Source organism: Mandrillus leucophaeus, unplaced genomic scaffold (genome assembly GCF_000951045.1).
Source record: "Mandrillus leucophaeus isolate KB7577 unplaced genomic scaffold, Mleu.le_1.0 Scaffold167, whole genome shotgun sequence".
In the NCBI taxonomy this organism is placed as follows: domain Eukaryota; kingdom Metazoa; phylum Chordata; class Mammalia; order Primates; family Cercopithecidae; genus Mandrillus; species Mandrillus leucophaeus.
In genome coordinates, this window is record NW_012101665.1 from 1,482,731 (window position 1) to 1,504,090 (window position 21,360).

At 37.9% G+C, this 21,360-nt stretch overlaps 1 protein-coding gene across 1 annotated transcript in view; it reads right to left on the reverse strand.

Moving 5' to 3' along the window:
* Positions 1-21,360, reverse strand: part of CPA6 (carboxypeptidase A6) — a 327,639-nt gene that overhangs the window by 62,945 nt on the left and 243,334 nt on the right. Inside the window, exons 7-8 of the mRNA XM_011976492.1 lie at positions 8,177-8,287; positions 7,576-7,666 (exon numbers count right to left, since the gene is read on the reverse strand). Of these exons, the coding sequence (XP_011831882.1) occupies positions 7,576-7,666; positions 8,177-8,287 (202 nt within the window). The remainder of the gene's footprint in view (positions 1-7,575; positions 7,667-8,176; positions 8,288-21,360) is intronic.

A 21,360-nucleotide genomic window follows, 5' to 3' on the forward strand; every position in this document is an offset into this window, starting at 1 on the left:
TTTGCTGGTCTGTGACCTGGAGACTTGTTTCAGTGGCCACAAGTGGTGGAGGCAGGGGATCAGCATTTGGGTTCTCAGTATGCAGGAAAAGGGAGTCATAGAAAAGAAAATAATTGTGATTTTTAAAGTTGGCAAGCGTTGGTTAGAGGATTTTTTTTTTTTTTTTTTTTTTTAAATACAGAGTCCTGCTCTGTTGCCCAGGTTGGAGTGCAGTGGTGTGATCTCGGCTCACTGCAACTGTCCAAGCCATTCCTGTGCCTCAGCCTCCCAAGTAGCTGGGATTATAGACATGTGCCACCACACCTGGCTAATGTTCATACATTTAGTAGATATGGGGTTTCACCATGTTGGCCAGGCTGGTCTCGAACTCCTGGCCTCAAGTGATCCACCCAACTCGGCCTCCCAAAGTGCTGGGATTACAGGTGTGAGCCACCGTGCCTGCCCCAAAGTAGGACACTTTCCATGAAAATGTGGGCTACAAAAAATCGGCCTTCATGGGAAGATGCCAAACTCTGGCTGGGAAAGAAAAAAGTCTTCCTGGAGAATTCATAACCATATGCCTGACATCTCATGGGTTTGTAAATTCAAACTATTTGCATGGTGTGTGGTGGTCCAAGATCAGAAATAGTGCCTGGGGGATCTTCCTCTGCTTCCCTCTTACACCATACATTCCCAATCTCTTATTTTTTTTTTTTTTAAATCTATTTCATTTCGGATAAAACAGTTTCATTCATATTGTTATTCTGATATCTAAACTACTCCTCTGCAGTTTCACATTGTTTAACTCTTTAACCAAATGAGTAACAGGAATCATTCACAGCAACTTGATCCCTAAGGAGTCAGACTACGGTTAGAAACAGACACTAAAGTCAGTCAGATTTGACTTTTCATTTGAGCTCAATTCATAATCTTGAGCAAGCTCCATAACTTCTCTCTTCGTTTCATCAGCCAAATAGGGATAATAATAGCATCTACCAATGAGAAGTTCATGCTGGGCATTTAGCACTTACTTGGCACATAATGAGTCCTTAAGAAATGCCAGCCATGTATCAACAATGCTGTGCAAATCCTTATGACCTAAATTTCTAAATATCCAGGATTCTAGGTCCTTAGCTTTCTTTATAAAAAGCATAACTAAGCATTACAGTTTAGCTCATTGATCTTCTAGTTTTAAAATTTTCTACCAACTTTGATAGATATTAGATGATTTATATCTTTTCATATTAAATTGGTTGTTAAGCAAAGAATATGATAAGCCAACAGATCTTTCCACTTTGTATTTCTCCAGGATCCCGAATAATTTCTTAGGAGTAGGATGTGAACTCATTAAATCTTTTGAGACTGTCTTATATAATTTCTAGCACTTTGCAATATAGAAGGGGCTCAATACATTTGTTTGGATACAAAAGTGGATTAATGTATGTTAGAGTCATCGCTAACAGAGGTGGCAGGAATCTTAAGGGCCTAGTCTGACCAGTTAGTTGATGTTTAATCCCCATCAACATGTCATTCTCAGCCAGAAGTTATCTGGATCAGAGCTTGTCTACTAATCTCCAGTGACAGAAATTAACTCTTCTAAGGCAGTGCATTCTTGCTGTTCCATGCCTCTGAAATTTGATGTGGATTAGTTCTCTCCCTCAGCTTACCTTGAAGCCAGACTCAGCACTTCATCACATCCCCAGGGTGATATTGTGAAATATGTATTTGGTGTTCATCCTGTTTCCTGGAATACATACAGCTCCTAAAATCTTTAGACTCTGGAGTGATGAGTATCTTTGTATGCTAATAGGATGACTTGTGGCTGGGGGTCCCTAGGCAGCTTCAGAACGGGGACAGGTCACTGAGAGACCAAGCCATGAGAGGGTTGGGACTTTCAGTGCCACCTCCCCAACCTCTTGGGAAGGTTTAAGGTTGAGCCAATCACTAATGGCCGGTGATTAATCAAGCATGTCCACATGATCAAGCCTCTGTAAAAACCCAAAAGAATTGGATTCAGAGAGCTCTGGATAGCTGGACACGTGGAGGTTCATGGAGGGTGGTGCCCATGGAAAGGGCATGGAGCTTTCATGCCCTTCCCACATACCTTGCTCTATGCATCTCTTTCATCTAGCTGTTTATCTGTATCCTTTATAATAAACTGACTAGCATATATAAAGTGTTTCTATGAATCATTGTAGCAGATCGAACTGAAAGAGGGGGTCTTGGGAACCCTGATTTATAACCAGTCAGTCAGAAGTACAGGTTGCAAGCTGACATTTGTGACTGGTATTTGAGGTTGGGGGCAGTCTTGTGGGACTGAGCCTTTAACCTGAGGAATCAGACACTCCTTTTAAGTAGACAGTGTCAGAATTGAATTGAATTATAAGACACCCAGCTGGTGTCCACTGCAGAGCTGCTTGGGGTTTAGCAAGAAAACCTCAAACATCTGGTGTCAGAAGTGTTGCACTAAGAAAAGTAAAAACACTTTGGGTTTTTCTGATCATTCCTTACCCAGAGGACAGATCCAATTCCACAAATCCTTACGTTGGGGCTTAGAAATTGACACCCCTGCCTGGGTGTGGTGGCTTACACTTGTAATCCCAGCACTTTGGGAGGCTGAGGCAGGTGGATCACTTGAGGTCAGGAGTTTGAGACCAGCCTGGCCAACGTGGTGAAACCACATCTCTACTAAAAATACAAAAATTAGCCAGGTGTGGTGGCGGGTGCCTGTAATCCCAGTTTAGGAGGCTGAGTCAGGACAATCGCTTGAACCTGGGAGGTGGAGGTTGCAGTAAGCTGAGATCACGTCACTGCACTCCAGCCTAGGCGACAGAGTAAGACTCTGTCTAAAAGAAAAGAAAAGAAAGAAAGAAATTGACACCTCCAATATAGCACCCTGGCATGCTAATTATTTTCAATTAATGGCCCTTGAAGAACAGCAGATCCTGGAAGAAGCTTTATGCTGATATTTCCTTATCTAGCTCAAGTCCAGACCCGCCAAAGAAGAAAACAGTTACCTGTAGTCCTTTCTCTGAGTTTTCATTAATTTAACTCATATTGCAGGAAGAGACTGAGGTTTGTCAACACACCTGGACAAACATTTGTCATCAACTATTGTCTGCTGTATGTTCTACAAGCCCATAGAATTCCCCTAAAAATATTTCACCATGCCTCAAACTGCCACATTTCTCCCTACCCCTATAAAGAAGAGTTTGTAAACATCTGTACCCCATTGGATTATTGGGTAATCATCCTTCTGTGATTTTCTCATGCTATGCATGTTAAAATAAAATTTGTATGCCTTTCATCCTGTGAATCTGCCTTTTGTCAGCTGATTTTCAGCGAACCTTCAGAGGGCGAAGGGAGAGTTTTCCCTTGACTCTACACTTGGTGAAGTAGATTGTACTGAATATCACCTGTGGTGGTGGTTGTGAAATGCTGGAGAATTTGCATACTTCACGGCAAAATTTAATTGCAATCCTCTATAGGCATTTTTGAGTACTAAACTCTCTTTCCATACAGTCTAGCAACATTACCTCTTTTTATTGCTCTCCTTGCCCCAAATTTAGGCTCTGAAATTCTCTATATTTTCAGAACAATTCAGTTTAGGTCCTTAGCTAGTATAGCTCTCTCCAAACAAAAGCCACTCAGCTGGAGGAACTCATCGTTTTAGAAAGCAGGCCAGTGGTCATCTACTGTTTATTTCATAGGGATTGGCTGAAAACCACCAATTTGTAATGGTTTCTCTCTTCACCCCAGATGATCTACCCAAATGATTGCCCAAGCAGAACTGCCCCCTGCTCCACTTTTTTTTTTTGGATAGAGTGGGAGGGTGGTGATCAGAGAAGGGCATACATAGAGAGGGGCACATGTGGTTCGGCTGCTAAAAAAATCATATAGTTTTCTCCATATTACATCTAATTTATAATATTAGGTAACTGAGTGTTCTAAAAGAGTTACTATGTTTCAATAAGTGCCTAACTTGCTTCTAAATAGAAACAAAAACATTTTTATAATAGCTTTGTTTTATAATCAGCTATAATTCACATATTATGAAATCTACCCTTTTAAAATGTATAATTCAATGACTTGCAGGATACTCACAATTGTCACATCTCATTCTAGAATGTTTTCATCACCTCCAAAAGAAACCCCTTGCCCCTTAGCAGCCACTCCCTAATTTTCCCCTCTCCTCAGCCGGTGGCAACCACTAATCTACGCTCTATATAGATTTGCCCGTTCTGGACATTTCATTTGCTCTTTTGTGACTTTTTTCACTTAGCATAATATTTTTAAGTATCATGTATGTTGCAGAATGTATCAATACTTCATTCTTTTTATGCCCAAATAATATTCCATTCTATAAATATACCACATTTTATCTGTTCATTGGTTGATAGACATTTGGGTTGCTTCCACTTTTTGGCTATTATGAATAATGCTGCTATGAACATTCATGTACAAGTCATTATGTGGGCAAATGTTTTCATTTCTCTTGGGTATATATATCTAAGAGTGGAGTTGCTGGGTCATATGTTTAACTTTTTAGGGAAATGCCAAACTGTTTTCCAAAGTGGCTGCACCATTTTACATTCTCACCAGCAAGTATGAACGTTCCAGTTTTTTTACACCCTCACAAACATGTTATTGTCTTTTTATTACAGCCATCTTAGTGGGTGTGAAGTGGCACCTATTCCTATTATGGTTTTGATGTACATTTCTCTGTTGGCTAATGATGCTGAGCATATTTTCATGTGCTTATTCCCTTTTATATATCTTCTTTGGAGAGTATCTGTTCAAATCATTTGCGCACTTTTAAATTGGGTTACTTGTGTTTTTATTGTGAGTTGAGAGAATTCTTTCTATGTTTTGAATACAAGTCTCTTAGTAGATACATGATTTGCGAAACTGTCTTACGTTCCATAGACTTTTCTAAATAGTAATTTGTATTTAGGCAACACTTGAATTATTCAGAAGTTAAAGATTAAGTATGGATATTATCCAAACCCTTTACCTTTCTCCTGGATTTGTTCCAATTTGGAAAATCAGTGCTTACAGCATATTTTAAAAATAGTGCACAGAGGAAAGAAAAAGCACAGTGCTTCACAGAGAGAATGTGCTCGATTAACTTTGGCAAATGAATGAATGAAATTTATGCATTTATTCCTGGTTCCTACCACTACTCTGACTTGTCGAGTCCCTCTGGGGGACTTTCAGAAGAGTGATATTCATCTTATGGGTGAAACACCCTCAGGAGAGCTATGAAGTATTCAAAAAGTATGCCTGTCTCTACATGCATGCTGGACTATTCCACATGCACACACTAAAGCATAACCACTATCACATGGGGATCCACACATTCTTCACGGTAAAAAGCAGTTTCATATTCTGCTCTTTAATTTCAAGAATCACTGACTTAAGAGAAAGAAACAGCTGTTTTTGTCACTTCCATGCTGACCCTACAGTATTTTCAATGGTCTGGGCATTTCTATGTCATTTATGCTATGGATGTTTATTTGGAGGTTCACTTTAGGGAATTTCATACTTACCTCAATATCCCTGACCTCAGAGTGATTCCTACATTGTAGTTCCCTGTCCCCTTCACGTAGCACATAGCTGCGGGAGGATGGACCTGACCCTGGGAGGGAGGCAGGTCACACTTGGCTGCCTGCCTATCGGATCAGCTGAATCCACTCTGGAGACCTTGCAGCTGACACAGTACCAGCCAGGCTGCCCGCACTTCCCTATCACTCCCAACAATCTATCAAGATCATTTTGCAACTGCATTTGACATAATCCCTTGTATATCTTGAGTGTTGGCTCACAGCAAAAATCAGAATGATTCAAAACTGGGAAGAATCAAAGGAATTCTAGTTGGGGCTGCAGCTGAAACTGAAAAACCAAAGAAGGCATGTGTATGAAGGAAGCAAGGTGGGTAAAGGAAGAACAACAAAGGGAAGCAAGACCTTACTTGCAACCTGATATAAACAGGAGTCTAAGTTTACACAGGCAGAACTGGCTGCTGCTAGAGTTACTCAGCTCAATTACCCATCCAGGGCACTCATTCAGATGCCTGTAGGTGTGCATATGACACATATGTGGATGCGAGTCTCCGCTTACAGGCGAAACATCCCTGTGGTTATGAGTACGGAAAATGGCCCCATCAGAGAGAAGGGAAAGTGAAAAGTTTTCTTTAAATTAGTGGATTTCAGGAGTTAACATACTTGTTTTGTTGTCTTAGTATAGGTTGGAGAAAACAATTTCTAAATAGAAATAGCCATCTATAACACCATATCATAGTATTTATACAATGCTTTTTCCCCCCTTCATAAATGCAAGTGCTTTTAAGTATACATTATTGCTCATCATCACAACATTCCCATGAAGATAAGAGGTTGTTTCACCAATTGATGTGAGGCTTAGAGGAGAACTGACCCTGTTTTGGAGGTCAGGGAACAAGGAATGGGTTACTGATACTTAGATCCCAGTTTGGAGCTAGGAACTAAATTAGACATTTCACATATATAAATTTCTTTAGTCCCTCTAAGAACCCCACGAGGTGGTTGGCATTATAATTTCATAGATTAAATAAAATTGCCCAGATCACTGAGCTAGTAATGGTAGAATCAGACTACATTTGTCTTATTTTAGAGCCATATTCTTTTAGCTATGTCATGTTCTTATTTGCCAATTCTAATCAACTGAAGCCTCTTGCTTGGAGGGATGTGTGGAAGGAATCAAAGCCCACGCCCAGTTATTCTAGCTGATGCTAGTGGGATGGGAGGATTGGCATCTCACATAGAACCTAACCCTCATTGTAGAATGAGTGAATGTGGAATAGGCCTCATTTCTAAGGGTCTAAAGGAAGGATTTCCATTAAACAAGGGTCTATATTTTAAGGGACCTATAGAAAGTCTCAATAAAAAGGCAGCTCCTAACAACTGCATTTTGATAATAGTTTTCCATCCTCTCCTTTTTTTGCTGCAACTGAACTAGCCATGACTAATTTTCTCATTTCTCCCTGATACTTGCCTGCTTCTTTCTTCAGTAAAAGGATTTTCTTCCTTAAAATGACATCTTCCTTTTATTTTAAAGGTGATTATTAATGAAACATGGAATGCAGCAGAAATACATTCCCGACGTGCGTGGTCAATCCACTTATGACCAGCAGAGTGGTAGGATATAGACAAGGTTGTGACAGCTTTGACCACGACAGACAGACGAAGGGAGGATCAGTGGTGCTTGTATGAAAAGGATAAAAAGATTTAACCAGAATTATACTACACCACGGTTCATGTTTTAATTTGGGGAATGACAAATATTCCTCAGTTTTCTGCTTTTACATATGTATTTAAATTTTCAGTTTTCAGGACTGAGTTGACAGATTTAAAATCCTTGATTTTTATATATTAAAAAAGAATTCTTTCATTTTCTTTTGCCAATTATAGCTATCATGTATGTGTCTGTACCTTTCTCTACCAGGTTTTCACATAGAGAAAAACATCAGTCTCCCATGAGCATCCTCTGGGCTCATATTTTGCAGAGTAAAACCTGCAGAAAACTTTGGATCTGGATCCCAGTTGGTCCCAAACTTACCACACCACTTCACTTTCCAGTTCCGATTGGCATCCACTCCACGGCAGCGAAACCTTGAGTTCCTTGACCTTGTTTTTCTCCAAAATCGATCCTAGACATAATTAAGAAAACAGGTGTAGAGAAAAATACTCAAAAGGTTATTCGCATGCATTTTAATAGCTCAATCAATGAACGAGTCATACCGCTGAGGAGAGAGTTCTCCTGTGGATAGACAAGCCCGGGGAGTGAAAAAGAAGACTGGATTAGTAGTGGAGACCCAGGTTCATGCTCCAATTTCTGCTACAAACTTTCTGTATTTTGCCTTCTCTTGGCCCCATTTCTTTATAGGCAAAATTGAATAGGCTGGACTAGACCAGTGATTTTTCACTATTTATTTGGAAGAAGAAATCTTTATTTATGTGAAATCTCTACAAAATCTAGACGTGAAAATGAAATCAAATTGTTGGTGCTCTGATTGGGGAAAGAGTGAAGGTCTCTTTTGCATCTCGAGAATCACTCAGCTGACTGTCTGTCCAGCTTCCTTCCTGTCCTGGAAGTCTGTGACTCTGTTTTCTAAGATTTATTTAGTCATCTTTTCAATTGGATAGGCAAAGTGACTTACATTTGTCCAACTAAAATGGTATCCATCGACGTTAAACACAGGCATGATATAGAAATATAGATGATTCAACATTTTTCTCATGGCTGGATCACTCTTATGTGTTAGAAGAGCCTAAAAGACAAAGGTGAGATTTTTCTTTTAAATTGGTTCCCAAAAAAGGAGGAAAAAAGAGTGTGAGATATCCTTTGTACCCATGAGAAATACCAAATACTGTGGTTTAAAAAGTAATAAACTAACATGAACTTTACTCTTCGACATCATAAATTCTCTGTTAAGACTTCTGTCTGAATTAAACTCTTTATTACCAATAATCTTTTAGCAGAGCTGTTAAAAAAGATCAATTGGGCAGCCTCTTGATTGTATTTAAGATCTGGTTAAAGTTTTAGGCTGATTAAGCAAGCAACAACATAGATAGGCTTTTGTATAACCATCTGTTTTTAGATTCCATTCAATTGTGGACAAAATCATTACCTAAATCTATTTGATAGCTTTACCCGATAGATCATAACACAGACCAGCTGCATGTCATTTAATTGTCTAATTAGTAGCAGCCTCAAATCTTGGAACCTACTGCATTGAGACTCTATTCTTTTCTCCTTACTTTTCTATAAATAATTTAATGAACAATACAACATCTTTGCCATCTTTATTGTGACTCCTTTGAAGTCTTGCTCTTGTGATTGGGTTTTACTTATATGGTGCCTGGCCCCAAGTCTGAAGATTCTGCACTACAGATTGGCCTCAAATAGAAAAATATTGTATGTGCTTTCAAGAAGATAGACATTTTGAAATACCATTCTTATGGAATGAACCTTTTAAAAAGTTCTTTATGATGCATGTTTGTCTATGTATAGAACATCTTGGAGGAGCACAAAGGCCATTTATAACAGTGGTTGTCTTTGTGGAGGGGGACTAGGGGACAATGTGTGGGAAGGAGAATTATCTTTCTCTCTCTCTCTTTTTTTTTTTTTTGAGATGGAGTCTTGCACTGTTGCCTGGGCTGGAGTACAATGGAGCAATCTTGGCTCACTGCAACCTCAGCCTCCCAGGTTCACGCAATTCTCTTGCCTCAGCCTCCGGGGAAGCTGGGATTACAAGCAGGCACACCACCACACCGGGCTAATTTTTTGTATTTTTAGTAGAGACAGGGTTTCACTATGTTGGCCAGACTGGTCCCAAATTTCTCACCTCGTGCGTGATCCACCCGCCTTGGCCTCCCAAAGTGCTGGGATTACAGGCATGAGACACCACGCCCGGCCTATCTCTCATTTTACACTTATTTGGATTGTTTGCATTTTTACCATATTAAAAACACAATTCAGATAAATGAATTTGTTTAAAAAAACCCCACGTGGCTGGGCGCGGTGGCTCACGCCTGTAATCCCAATACTTGGGAAGGTCCATGTGGGCGGATCACGAGGTTAGGAGATCGAGACCATCCTGGCTAACAAGGTGAAACCCCGTCTCTACTAAAAATACGAAAAACTAGCCCGGCGTGGTGGCGGGCGCCTGTAGTCCCAGCTACTCGGGAGGCTGAGACAGGAGAATGGCGTGAACCCGGGGGGCGGAGCTTGCAGTGAGCCGAGATCGCGCCACTGCACTCCAGCCTGGGCGACAGAGCGAGACTCCGTCTCAAAACAACAACAACAACAACAACCCCCACTTTATTGGGGTATTGCTGACATACAAAGAGTTGTACATATGTAATTAATGTATATAACTTGATGCATCTTGAGGTAAGTATATACCCATAAACCATCACCATAATTTATGCCATAAACATATCCATCACTTTAATAGTTTCCTCCTGCTCTCTTTATAGATTATCATTATTATTTTTTTGTGATAAGAACACTTAACATAAGCTCTACCCTCTTAGAAAGTTTTTAAGTATATAGTACAGTATTGTTAACTATAGGCACTATGCTGTACAGTCGATCTCCAGGACTTATTCAACTCACATAACAAAAACCCTGTTTCCCCCTCCCCAAATAAAAGAATTCTAAAATTATGTATAAACTGACTTGCAAAATTAAATCCTTGAAATTTCAATCTTCTTTAACATCTAGTTAAGTAGGATTTCTCAACCCACATAAGCAGCATTCTGTATTTACATAAGAATTCTATTCATCGAGAGGAAATCTAATAATACAATTTGTTAGAAACTATCACTATATTAGAAATAATATTGAAAATATAGGGATACACTCAAGAACATGAGTTAAATATAATCTTATATATAATCTAAATATCTATGAGGGTAACACAAGTTTATAAACATTAATACCCTTTCTCTCTTGTCCTTTTGTTTAAGACTCAGTAATAATTTGTTGGGCAACTAACTTCAATGGGACTTTCCTATATGCTTGAATTTCTATTATCTGAAGCCTCAAGCTAGGGAGAAATCCCTAGTATGCAATCAGCTGTAAAATGGTAGAATTTTTTCCCCCAGATAAATGGAGATTCCTCAATGCTTGGATGAAGTCTTCTGCTGGGATGGCAGGGACAGAGGTACGTGGTTGGCTACATTCTTCCTTAGCTGTGGCTTTCCATGTCACTCTAGAGAGGAAGAGAAAAGAGATGGCAGAAGAAAGGTGCTGGGGCAACAAGCCACGAAAGAAGGGGTAGAAAAAAGCTATGGTAATTTCTCTCCCTCCTCTTCTACCATTGGGGACCACAGCTCTTTTGTCTCAGTCCAAATTGAGGAAGTCTCATCTTTTCCAAGCACGGATGTTAGTACTTACATGGCCAACTGGTCTAGAGACCTGCATGACAATGCTTGCATCTTATTCTATCCTCTCCAGTGCAGGTGACCTCCATAACTTTATATTTAAAATAAACTGCTAACTTCCTTTTGAAAAACTATGACATATTTTAAGCAAATAGAAAAAATAAAGAGAAGTCTATTGCACCTATGAGCCCACCAATACATCTTGCCATATTTATGAAAGCTTTAAAAAAATTGAGATATTATAAACAAAAACTCCCTTTTTATTACTTCCTGATTCCATTTGCTTTCCCTCCACCAAGGTAATTCCTATCCTAAGTTTGACATTATCCTTTCCATGCATGATTGTATGTATTTGCTACATATATATGTAGCATGAGAACAATGAATGATATTGTGTGTATGCCTTAACATTATATGTAAGTGAGATATGTTAATCTGTGATCTGCTTTCCTCCCAATATAATGCTGATGTTTATTAAGTTGAGGATTTATTCATTTTAACTGTTAAATGGTATTCCATTATAGGTAAATACACAACTTATTTTGTTGATGGACAGTAAGACTGAGTTTGGTATTTCACTGTTATAATATTGCAATAAATAGTCTTGCATATTTCTCCTAGACATGTGAGAGTTTGTTTATAACATATAGCCAGGAATGGATTTGTTGGGTCATGAATTTACATGTTTTTAATTTTACTAAATGTTGCCATATTTTATTAAATCAGTAAACACTCCTATCTGCAGTGAGTGCACAGGCTACCTGTGCCAGATGGATGGAATTGCATTAATGCACTCTGATCTATATCAGTTCACCAAACCCACACCATGGATTATATAGAATCTGATGAGTCTGGTAGGATGTGTCTCCCCATGTTTTTTGAGTTTAAAATTATCTTGGCTATTTTTGACTCTTCTCTGTTCACATTAATTTTGAAATCAAGGTTGAACACATTAAGGAGGTTCTGTTTTGTACTCAGGTTGTTTTTGTCACTAATGGTTGTTGAATTTTAGCAAATGATTTTTCTTCCTGTATTGTCATAATCATTTGGTTGTTATGATGTGTCAAGAATTAATTTTCTGTTAAACCATCCTTGTATTCCTGGGATAAGCCCATTTGGTTATGATGTGTATTTTTGATATGTTGGCTGGATTCAGGTTGCTAATGCAGTCATACACTATATAACAATGTTCTGGTCAACAATGGATTGCATATGCCACTGTGGATCCACAAGATTATAATGGAACATGTAGAGAAATCTGCTATGTGACACTTGATATTTGCATTGCAGATCAATAGGGAAAATGGCTGAAATTCAGTAGTGATGCTGGGGCATTTGGTTTTCCACATGAAAAAATATACATAAATAAAATACCATCTAGGTTTGCCTAAGTACACTCTATGATGTTCACACAATGATGAAATCGCCTAATAACACATTTCCCAGAACGTATCCTCGTTGTCAAGCAATGCATGACTGTATTAACATCCGCATTTCTACATGAGCTAAGTGTATGATTTTCTTTCATATTTTGTCCTTGTCTGGTTTTGCTACAAGCGTTACATTACCCTATTGTGATTTGTGGGTATCTAAAAATTATATTTGTAGAATATTTTTTAATATATTTGAATTATTAGTTCCCTGAATGGTTGAACTCAGTTCTAAGATCATTTAGGTCTAGAGCAGAAGTTAATGAAATATAAAACGAAGATACACTAAGAAAGATATATTCTTGTTTTCTCTTTTACTGACTTCTGCTCTTTATCATTTTGTTGTTGACTTAACAATTTTTTTTTTTTTTTTTTTTTTAAAGAGACATCTTGCTCTGTCACCCAGGCTGGAGTGCAGTGGTACAATCATAGCTCCCTGCACCCTCAAACTCCTGGGCTCAAGTGATCCTCCTGCCACAGCCTCCCAAGTAGCTGGGACTACAGGCAGGAGGCACTCAGCTAAATATTTAATTTTTTTTTCTGAATCTTTTTAAAAATTATACTTGTTCTAGGGTACATGTACACAACGTGCAGGTTTGTTACATAGGTATACGTGTGCCATGTTGGTTTGCTGCACCTATTAACTCATCATTTACATTAGGTATTTCTCCTAATGCTATCCCTCCCCTTGACCCTCACCTCAGGACAGGCCCTGGTGTGTGATGTTCCCCACCCTGTGTCCAACTGATCTCATTGTTCAATTCCCACCTATGAGTGAGAATATGCAGTGTTTGGTTTTCTGTCCTTGAGATAGTTTGCTCAGAATGATGGTTTCCAGCTTCATCCAAGTCCCTGCAAAGGACATGAACTCATACTTTTTAATGGCTGCATAGTATTCCATGGGGCATACGTGCCACATTTTCTTAATCCAGTCTATCATTGATGGACATTTCGGTTGGTTCCAAGTCTTTGCTATTGTGAATGGTGCCACAATAAACATACATGTGCTTGCGTCTTCATAGTAGCATGATTTATAATCCTTTGGGTACATACCCAGTAATGGGATCGCTGGGGTCAAATGGTGTTTCTAGTTCTAGATCCTTGAGGAATCACCACACTGTCTTCCACAATGGTTGAACTAGTTTACACTCCCACCAACAGCGTAAAAGTGTTCCTATTTCTCCACATCCTCTCCAGCATCTGTTGTTTCCTGACTGTTTAATGATTGCCATTCTAACTTGCATGAGATGGTATCTCATTGTGGTTTTGATTTGCATTTCTCTGATGACTAGTGATGATGACCATTTTTTCATATGTCTGTTGGTTGCATAAATGTCTTCTTTTGAGAAGGGTCTGTTCATATCCTTTGTCTGTTCATATCTACTTTTTGTTTGTTTTTTTCTTGTAAATTTGTTTGAGTTCTTTGTAGATTCTGGATATTAGCCCTTTGTCAGATGGGTAGATTGCAAAACTTTTCTCCCATTCTGTAGGTTGCCTGTTCACTCTGATGATAGTTTCTTTTGCCATGCAGAAGTTCTTTCGTTTAATTAGATCCCATTTGTCAATTTTAGCTTTTGTTGCCATTGCTTTTGGTGTTATAGTCATGAGGTTCTTGCCCATGCCTATGTCCTCAATGGTATTGCCTAGGTTTTCTCCTAGGGTTTTTATGGTTTTAGGTTTAACATTTAAGTCTTTAATCCATCTTGAATTAATTTTTGTATAAGGTGTAAGGAAGGGATCCAGTTTCAGCTTTCTACATATGGCTAGCCATTTTCCCAGCACCATTTATTGAATAGGGAATCTTTTCCCCATTTCTTGTTTCTGTCAGGTTTGTCAAAGATCATATGGTTATAAGTGTGTGGTGTTATTTCTGAGGCCTCTAGTTCTGTTCCTTTGGTGTATATATCTGTTTTGGTACCAGTACTATGCTGTTTTGATTACTGCAGCCTTGTAATATAGTTTGAAGTCAGGTAGCGTGATGTCTCCAGCTTTGTTGTTTTTGTTTAGGATTGTCTTGGCAATGTGGGCTCTTTTTGGTTCCATATGAACTTTAAAGAAGTTTTTCCAATTCTGTGAAGAAAGTCACTCGTAGCTTGATGGGATGGCACTGAATCTATAAATTACTTTGGGCACTATTGCCATTTTCATGATATTGATTCTTCCTATCCATGAGCATGGAATGTTCTTCCATCTGTTTGTGTCCTCTTTTATTTTGTTGAGCAGTGGTTTGCAGTTCTCCTTGAAGAGGTCCTTCACATCCCTTGTAAGTTATATTCCTAGGTATTTTATTCTCTCTGTAGTAATTGTGAAAGGGAGTTCATTCATGATTTGGCTCTCTGTCTGTTAATGGTGTATAGGAATTCTTGTGATTTCTGCGCATTGGTTTTGTATCTTGAGACGTTGTAGAAGTTGCTTAGGAGATTTTGGGCTGAGACGATGGGGTTTTTTAAATATACAATCATGTCATCTGCAAACAGGGACAATTTGACTTCCTCTTTTCCTAGTTGAATACCCTTTATTTCTTTCTCCTGCCTGATTGCCCTGGCTAGAACTTCCAGCACTATGTTGAATAGGAGTGGTTTTTTTTTTTTTTTTTTTTTTTTTTTTTGGTAGAGACAGGGTCTCCCTATGTTGCTCAGGCTGGTCTCAGACTCCTGGGCTCAAGCAATCCTCCCTTCTCAGATTCCTAAAGTGCTGGGATTACAGGCATGAGCTACCAGACCTGACCTGTCATTGACACTTTTGTTCTTTTTCTAATTTCTTGAGTGGATAGATCAGCTCACTAACTCAGAGACTATTCTTTTCTAACATATTGATTTAAAATTATAAATTTCCCTTTAATACTACTTTAGTTGCATTCTATATGTCTATCAAGATGAAATTGCCTATGATATACAGTAGTTTTGTTACCATTCAGTTCTAAATACTGAATTTCCTTGATTTAAATTTTATTTATAAATGTTTTTGTTTCTAAATATGCTAATCTTTTTTTTTAAATAAGTGATTTCTGACAACTGCATTACAGTTAGAGAATATGGTATTCTTAACAGATTATTTGGTATTTGTTGATACTTGCTTTGTGGACTAGAATATAATGAATTTTTGTGAACGTTCCAGTTGTGCTTGAAAAAAATATACATTCTCTAATGATTGGGTAAAAGTACTATATGTGTTCATTGGATTATGCTATTACTGTTTGTATCACCTATATTCTTACTAAACATTTGTCTGCTATTTTAATCACTGAGAATTGTGTTAAAACCTCATATTGTTATTTTGGCCTTATTGGCTTCTCTTACATGCTATCAATTTTTGTTTTATATATTTTGAGGCCATTGACATCATTTACAATTTTTTCATTTCTAAGTAATATATTAATCAAAGAAGCTGTTCTGTAGTATTCTATTCTGGAAACAGTTTAATTTCCAAGACTTGTCAGAACGTGTTCTTCCTCTGACAAACAAGCAGGGTGTCATTGTATTGCATATGCTATATTCGTGATTTTTATAACTCTCTAAGAATTTCAGCTATTCTCCATCTGGTCACACAAAGCAAGAATCATCACGATGTGACGACTGTTAAATACTGAACAGGACGTTTAGGAGAACTCCTTGCTTGAGTGCCTTAAATAATAGGACACAGATCATTTAGGTGGCAGTTTCTAGAAGAAACATGACCATGTGTCTCTATTTCCTATTATTCTAACATATGATAACCATCAAGAACACGGGGTGTGCTTTTCTTCTAATGTGTAGAACTATTTTTAGCAATTGATAGATACCCCCCCATACACATTGAAAAGGAGATGCCCAATAATCAAGTTGCATCTGGGCCTACAAAGTCTAATTTCTTTATTACTATTGTTGCTTATGAGGAAGACTTAAGTAGTCGCGATCCGAAAGCCTGTTGCAAAACAATGCACCACACGCCTCAGTGTGGCGGTCCCTAGGTACTGCATCACCTCACTTCAATTTATTTTAAAGAGGCTTCACCAAACCGATTTGTTCAATTAAAAGATATTAAAGAAAGTTTTTAGTATTATCTTCTGCCAGGCAAACGATAAGTTTGGAACTGATTGGAGCATTTCTGAAGTTAATTAAGAAACACATAGAATGAATCTATTTGGTATTCACCATCTGCCAAGACTATTTTGGCCTCTACATACTGATGTACATGTTATATATCGGAATTCACCAAATACACTTTAAAATCAAAGACAAATTTTGCCATGACTAATGCCTTTGTGTGAAATGACAAAGTGAGGTAAAGGGTTTCCCTCCTTTTCAATGTTTTTGGATTTATGTGGTTGGATGTTGCTTTCTTAGAGCTCATGACAGCAAGGAATATGGAGATCATTTTTTTTGAGGATTGGTGTTAATGGCTTTTAAAAAGATAGCTTTAAAACTTTCCTCTATTTTTATTTTAGAATCACTGCAGAGGACCTAAAAATAACCACACATCCAATGCAGGACACACTGGCAGAACGAAGCCTGTTACAGCTAAGGCCAAAGAAAGGGGCACAGCCACCATCAAGCTGAAGACCAGCCTCAACTGGACTGGACAGGAATATCACTTAGGACAGGTAAACACTGCGGCACCAAAGTGGGTGCATCTCAACACAAAGGAGGTATTTAAAATTCAACACCAGGAGAATTAAGTAGAGTGGGGGAGAGTTTACAGGGAAGTTTTTTTTTTTTTTTTTTTTTTTTTTAAGGGGGATCTTAATCTATAAAAATAGCTGATATCACACTACATGATATTCATTAAATACAAAATGGTCAATCAGATAACAGTTTGAAAGTAACAAGAAGAAAAGGCTCCATAAATGAAGGGTGAAAAACTGAAAATCATCTCCTAATCTTGTATATTATAGTTATTTTTATACTTATACTTAGAACCACCCAGAGTGACTAATCTAACAGGGCAGGTGAAGACTAGAAAATGTTGTCAATTATTCTACATTTTCTAATAAGAGACATAAATATTTGAAACGTTTTGTGTCACCAGGAAGAATATACTGCTAGATACATGTCTATTTTTTTTCCTAAGTAATGCCACTTCACATTTCACACAGAGATAGCCTAAAAACAGTGGTTCAGTGGTTGTATTTGCTCATGAGAAGAAGCCAGGACAACTTTGGTATTATGAAGATCTACTCTATAAGTATATTTTACCTACCAAAAAAGAAAGTACAGGTGTCTTCACTTTGCATGGCTCTTATATACACAAATTTGTTACTGTACTTTAGTTAAATAACACTAGTTCTCCCACAGAAGTGTGAGTTTTGGTTACCACTGCTAGATCTCCAGTCTACAAATCACTATATAAGTAAAAATGAGCATCAAGATCTGTGATCCATTATACCATTTCTCTGAAAGTCTGTCAGTGGGTGATTGGTTACTACTGCGTAACTCATAATCAGTTTACACACAGACAGCAAAGTGTGTAGTTGTGTTGTGTCCTTGTTTCCCGGTGATAAATCTACAAGGTAATTTACAATAATGGATGGTGGAAGGAGGAAATTGTCCAACAAAGGTGAAAGTGCAGCAAAGAAATGAAAAGTGCTAATGCTGGAGGTGAGATCTGAACCAAATATAAATGGAGCTTAGAACAAATAGCTGACTAGGAATGTTGACACTGCACCATTCAGCTCTAGATATGCAGCCAGAGGAATACAGTGAGGACCAATTTACCAATACAGATGAGACAAGAGGTTGGGATGAAAAGGATGATGATATTCCAGAAGAAGTGACCTGGCAACACTTCACATTAAAGGAACTCTAAGATATTTCGTGACATTGAAAGTATAAAGGAAAAAAAAGTACTGGAAGCTGATTCAGTGAAGAAAGGAGTATGACAATCTGCCAAGGCAAATTTTTTTTATGAAAGATGCTCATTTCATATTGCAAGCTATACAGAGAGAAGACAATGAACACAACCCAAACTACCCTTTATAAGTTTTTTTTAACAAAGAAATAAGATGTTTTAATTCTCAGTATTTCTCATGATTTAAAACACAGCATACTAGTTTTACCACTTAAAATCATTTCCCAATACATGTATAACAAAGTAAGAGAGTTTTAACTATTTTGACAAAAGCTCTTAGGATCACAGAGCAAATAATTTCTCTCATTGATTATGAAGACTGCTCTGTCTGGCTTCAGCCTGTGTGGCCACTTTTATAGTTCGGTGCTACTGGTGGAAAGTGAGCATTGTCTGTGCTCACAATGGCCAGAACACTCCCTATTATTAGGTAGTGGAGTACAACTGATGCAATGGATTTCAGTTTAGTTAAACTGAAACTCAACAAATATTAACTAAAAACTCTGCTATGTTCAAGGCATTATAAATTGGATAGAAGGGGAGAAAGAGATAGGTTGGAGGACGTGAAGAATGAAGGAGATTGGGGAGAGCGAGCACGGGAGAACATGGGGAACTAACGGTACTGAAGGCCAGGAAAAAGCAAACCAAAATATCATAATTACTCAGAATGGCAGTGAACCAAAGTCAGACAATTTAAAAAATGAAGATCATTTTCATATGATGAGCTGTTTTCCATTACGTAATTAAGAACAAAGATGTGTTTGCTTACTCAGCTGAACTCATTAGATACTTGATCTGGGCTTAGTAGTTGTCTCATTTATTCCCTGTTTTTTGGCACATACATGCAATTTAAGTTCTCTTCTTAAAAAGGTTTATTTTTAGTGATCTATTTTTTAACCAAGACCTTGGTGTTTCATGCCTATGTCTGAGGGCTTCTATTTTACCTTTAATGAGCAGCAAGACATAATGAGACTGAAAGAGATGATTATCCAAAAGGACTATTCCCTGGAGAACTTTTGGATCCTGGGAGAAGAGCCTTCCCCTTCTGGAAAGACTTCACAGTTGGAGGACTTCTCCTACAACCACAGCTCTAAGTCGTTCTTAGAGCTTTGTCCTAAACACACAACCCACCATAGCCCTCACATATTACTACGTACTCTGCCTGGAAAATAACCTGCTTCCCTGAAAGTCTCCTATTCTTATTTTTATTTGAATCATCTGCATAGTACATCTGAATCACATGCCAGATGTTGGCACTAGGATTAGCCATCACTGCAGTGCCGAGTGTAGATGGGTGGGAATGCACAATGGAGATGGTTTTCCAATAATCAAACTGGGCCTGGAAGGGCGAGGTTTTACATTACATAGACAGCAGATGAATATTGTGGCTCACTTGGAGAATTAAGGATGTTTTATTGCTTTTCCTTTCTTTTGTTGTACTGCTGCCTTTCTGTAACAGGATCAAATTAGATCCACCTGTATATTATACATCTTCAATGTCTGGGAGAACTTTCCATTTCAGGTCATTTTAGTCCCAAACATTTTTTCGCAAACCCTTGCTTTATCTTTGGTCTTCCACTGAGTTAAATATAATTCAACTGCTGATTCTAAAATACCTGTAGAAATATATGACTCAAACATAACTGAGTTTAGTGTGAGAATGAAATGCATTCTGTTTTGTCTGAGTAAAATTTATTTTAAAAATATAGTCAGTTTTTGTCCTGTTTTACACAGAAAATTTTGAGAAATTCAGAAATGCATAAAGAATAAAACAAAAATTACCCATAATCCTATCCTCTTTTAACGTTTGGTATATTTTTCAGATATATAGCTATATGACTCTCAGACATAGATTTTGCAAAATTGAAATTATATTGTCCATGCTTGTTTTTTTTAAAACATAGCAACGTGTCATGAAGAGTTTCCTTCATCAATAAATATTACACTAAAATCTTTTTACGTAGTCAGGGCTATCAGTCATTCCTTTATACCTTCTTTCTTTGTTTTTATGCTTGGAAATATCTTCCTCATTTAGAAGTCAAACAAATATTTCCCTGAGTTACTTTCTTAATATTATACAAATAATGACTCTGGTCAAATTCATCCCAGCGATGTAGAATTATTTGAGGAAAAAACTGAAGTGCTATGCAGAACTCTGGGCCAGCAAGCACCAACCATGGCTTGAGATACTCAATCTGGGAGGTTGACAATCTCAAACTAGCAAAAGCGAACAAAGCCCAAATTGCCTCATTCGGTTGGAGGTTATTCTGAAAAATGAAGCAAATGCTATTCCACTTGCATTGGCAACAAAATAATTCAAGTGGCCTTTCCACAATTAAAAAGACAAAAAGATGTAAAAATGAGCTGCCACTGAAAATTACTAGGCAATCCTAAATATAGGTATTAGTTGCCCTGAATTTGTACCGGGACCTCAATGGTGTACTTCTACAATCTTCCATCCCTTTGCTTGTCTCTTCTTATCAGCTTATGTGATACAGACAAGAAAAGTACTTACACACAACTTTGTTATGGTGGACAAAATCACTGGAATTTATTCTTGGTTGACTGCTGCCCAAATTAGACCTGTGAATTAGGTATTCATTCATTTTGACAGCTTGCTTGATCTTTCACCTCTTGTCAAACAGCATTCACTCTTTTGGTCCATGAGAATCCATGAGTTGGATAACAGCAGAGTTTTTGATTTTACCTCCCCATTATCCAGTATCCAGTGTCTTAACAGGGCCTGGCCTGATGCATAGTAGTAAACACTTGATAATTACTTGCTGAACAAATTAATCATTCCACTAGCTTAGTGTAGTGTTGTGTTGGGTACTTCCCTTCAGACTAATGGTCCTGCCAACACTTCAACTGATGCTCCCCCAACTTCAATGACACCACTAATCTCTTGGGCATCTTATCTTTGACCCATTCTCCTCCTCCATTCCCATATCAAGCCAATCATCAATTCCTAAATTCCTAAAGACTTTCTTTATCGCTGCCTTCTTTTGTGTCTGTGTCTCTTCTCCCAAGTAGAACTGCAAATGCACTGAGGAAAGGGTTAACGTTTTGTGCACTGTAGGACAGCACTTGTGCCATTACAGGACTTAGCATGCTGCTTTCATATAAAAGGAAGTGCTCAATAAGCTTTTGATAGAATGAATGAATATTTTCTTTGAACTTTCTTTTTTTTTTTTTTTTTT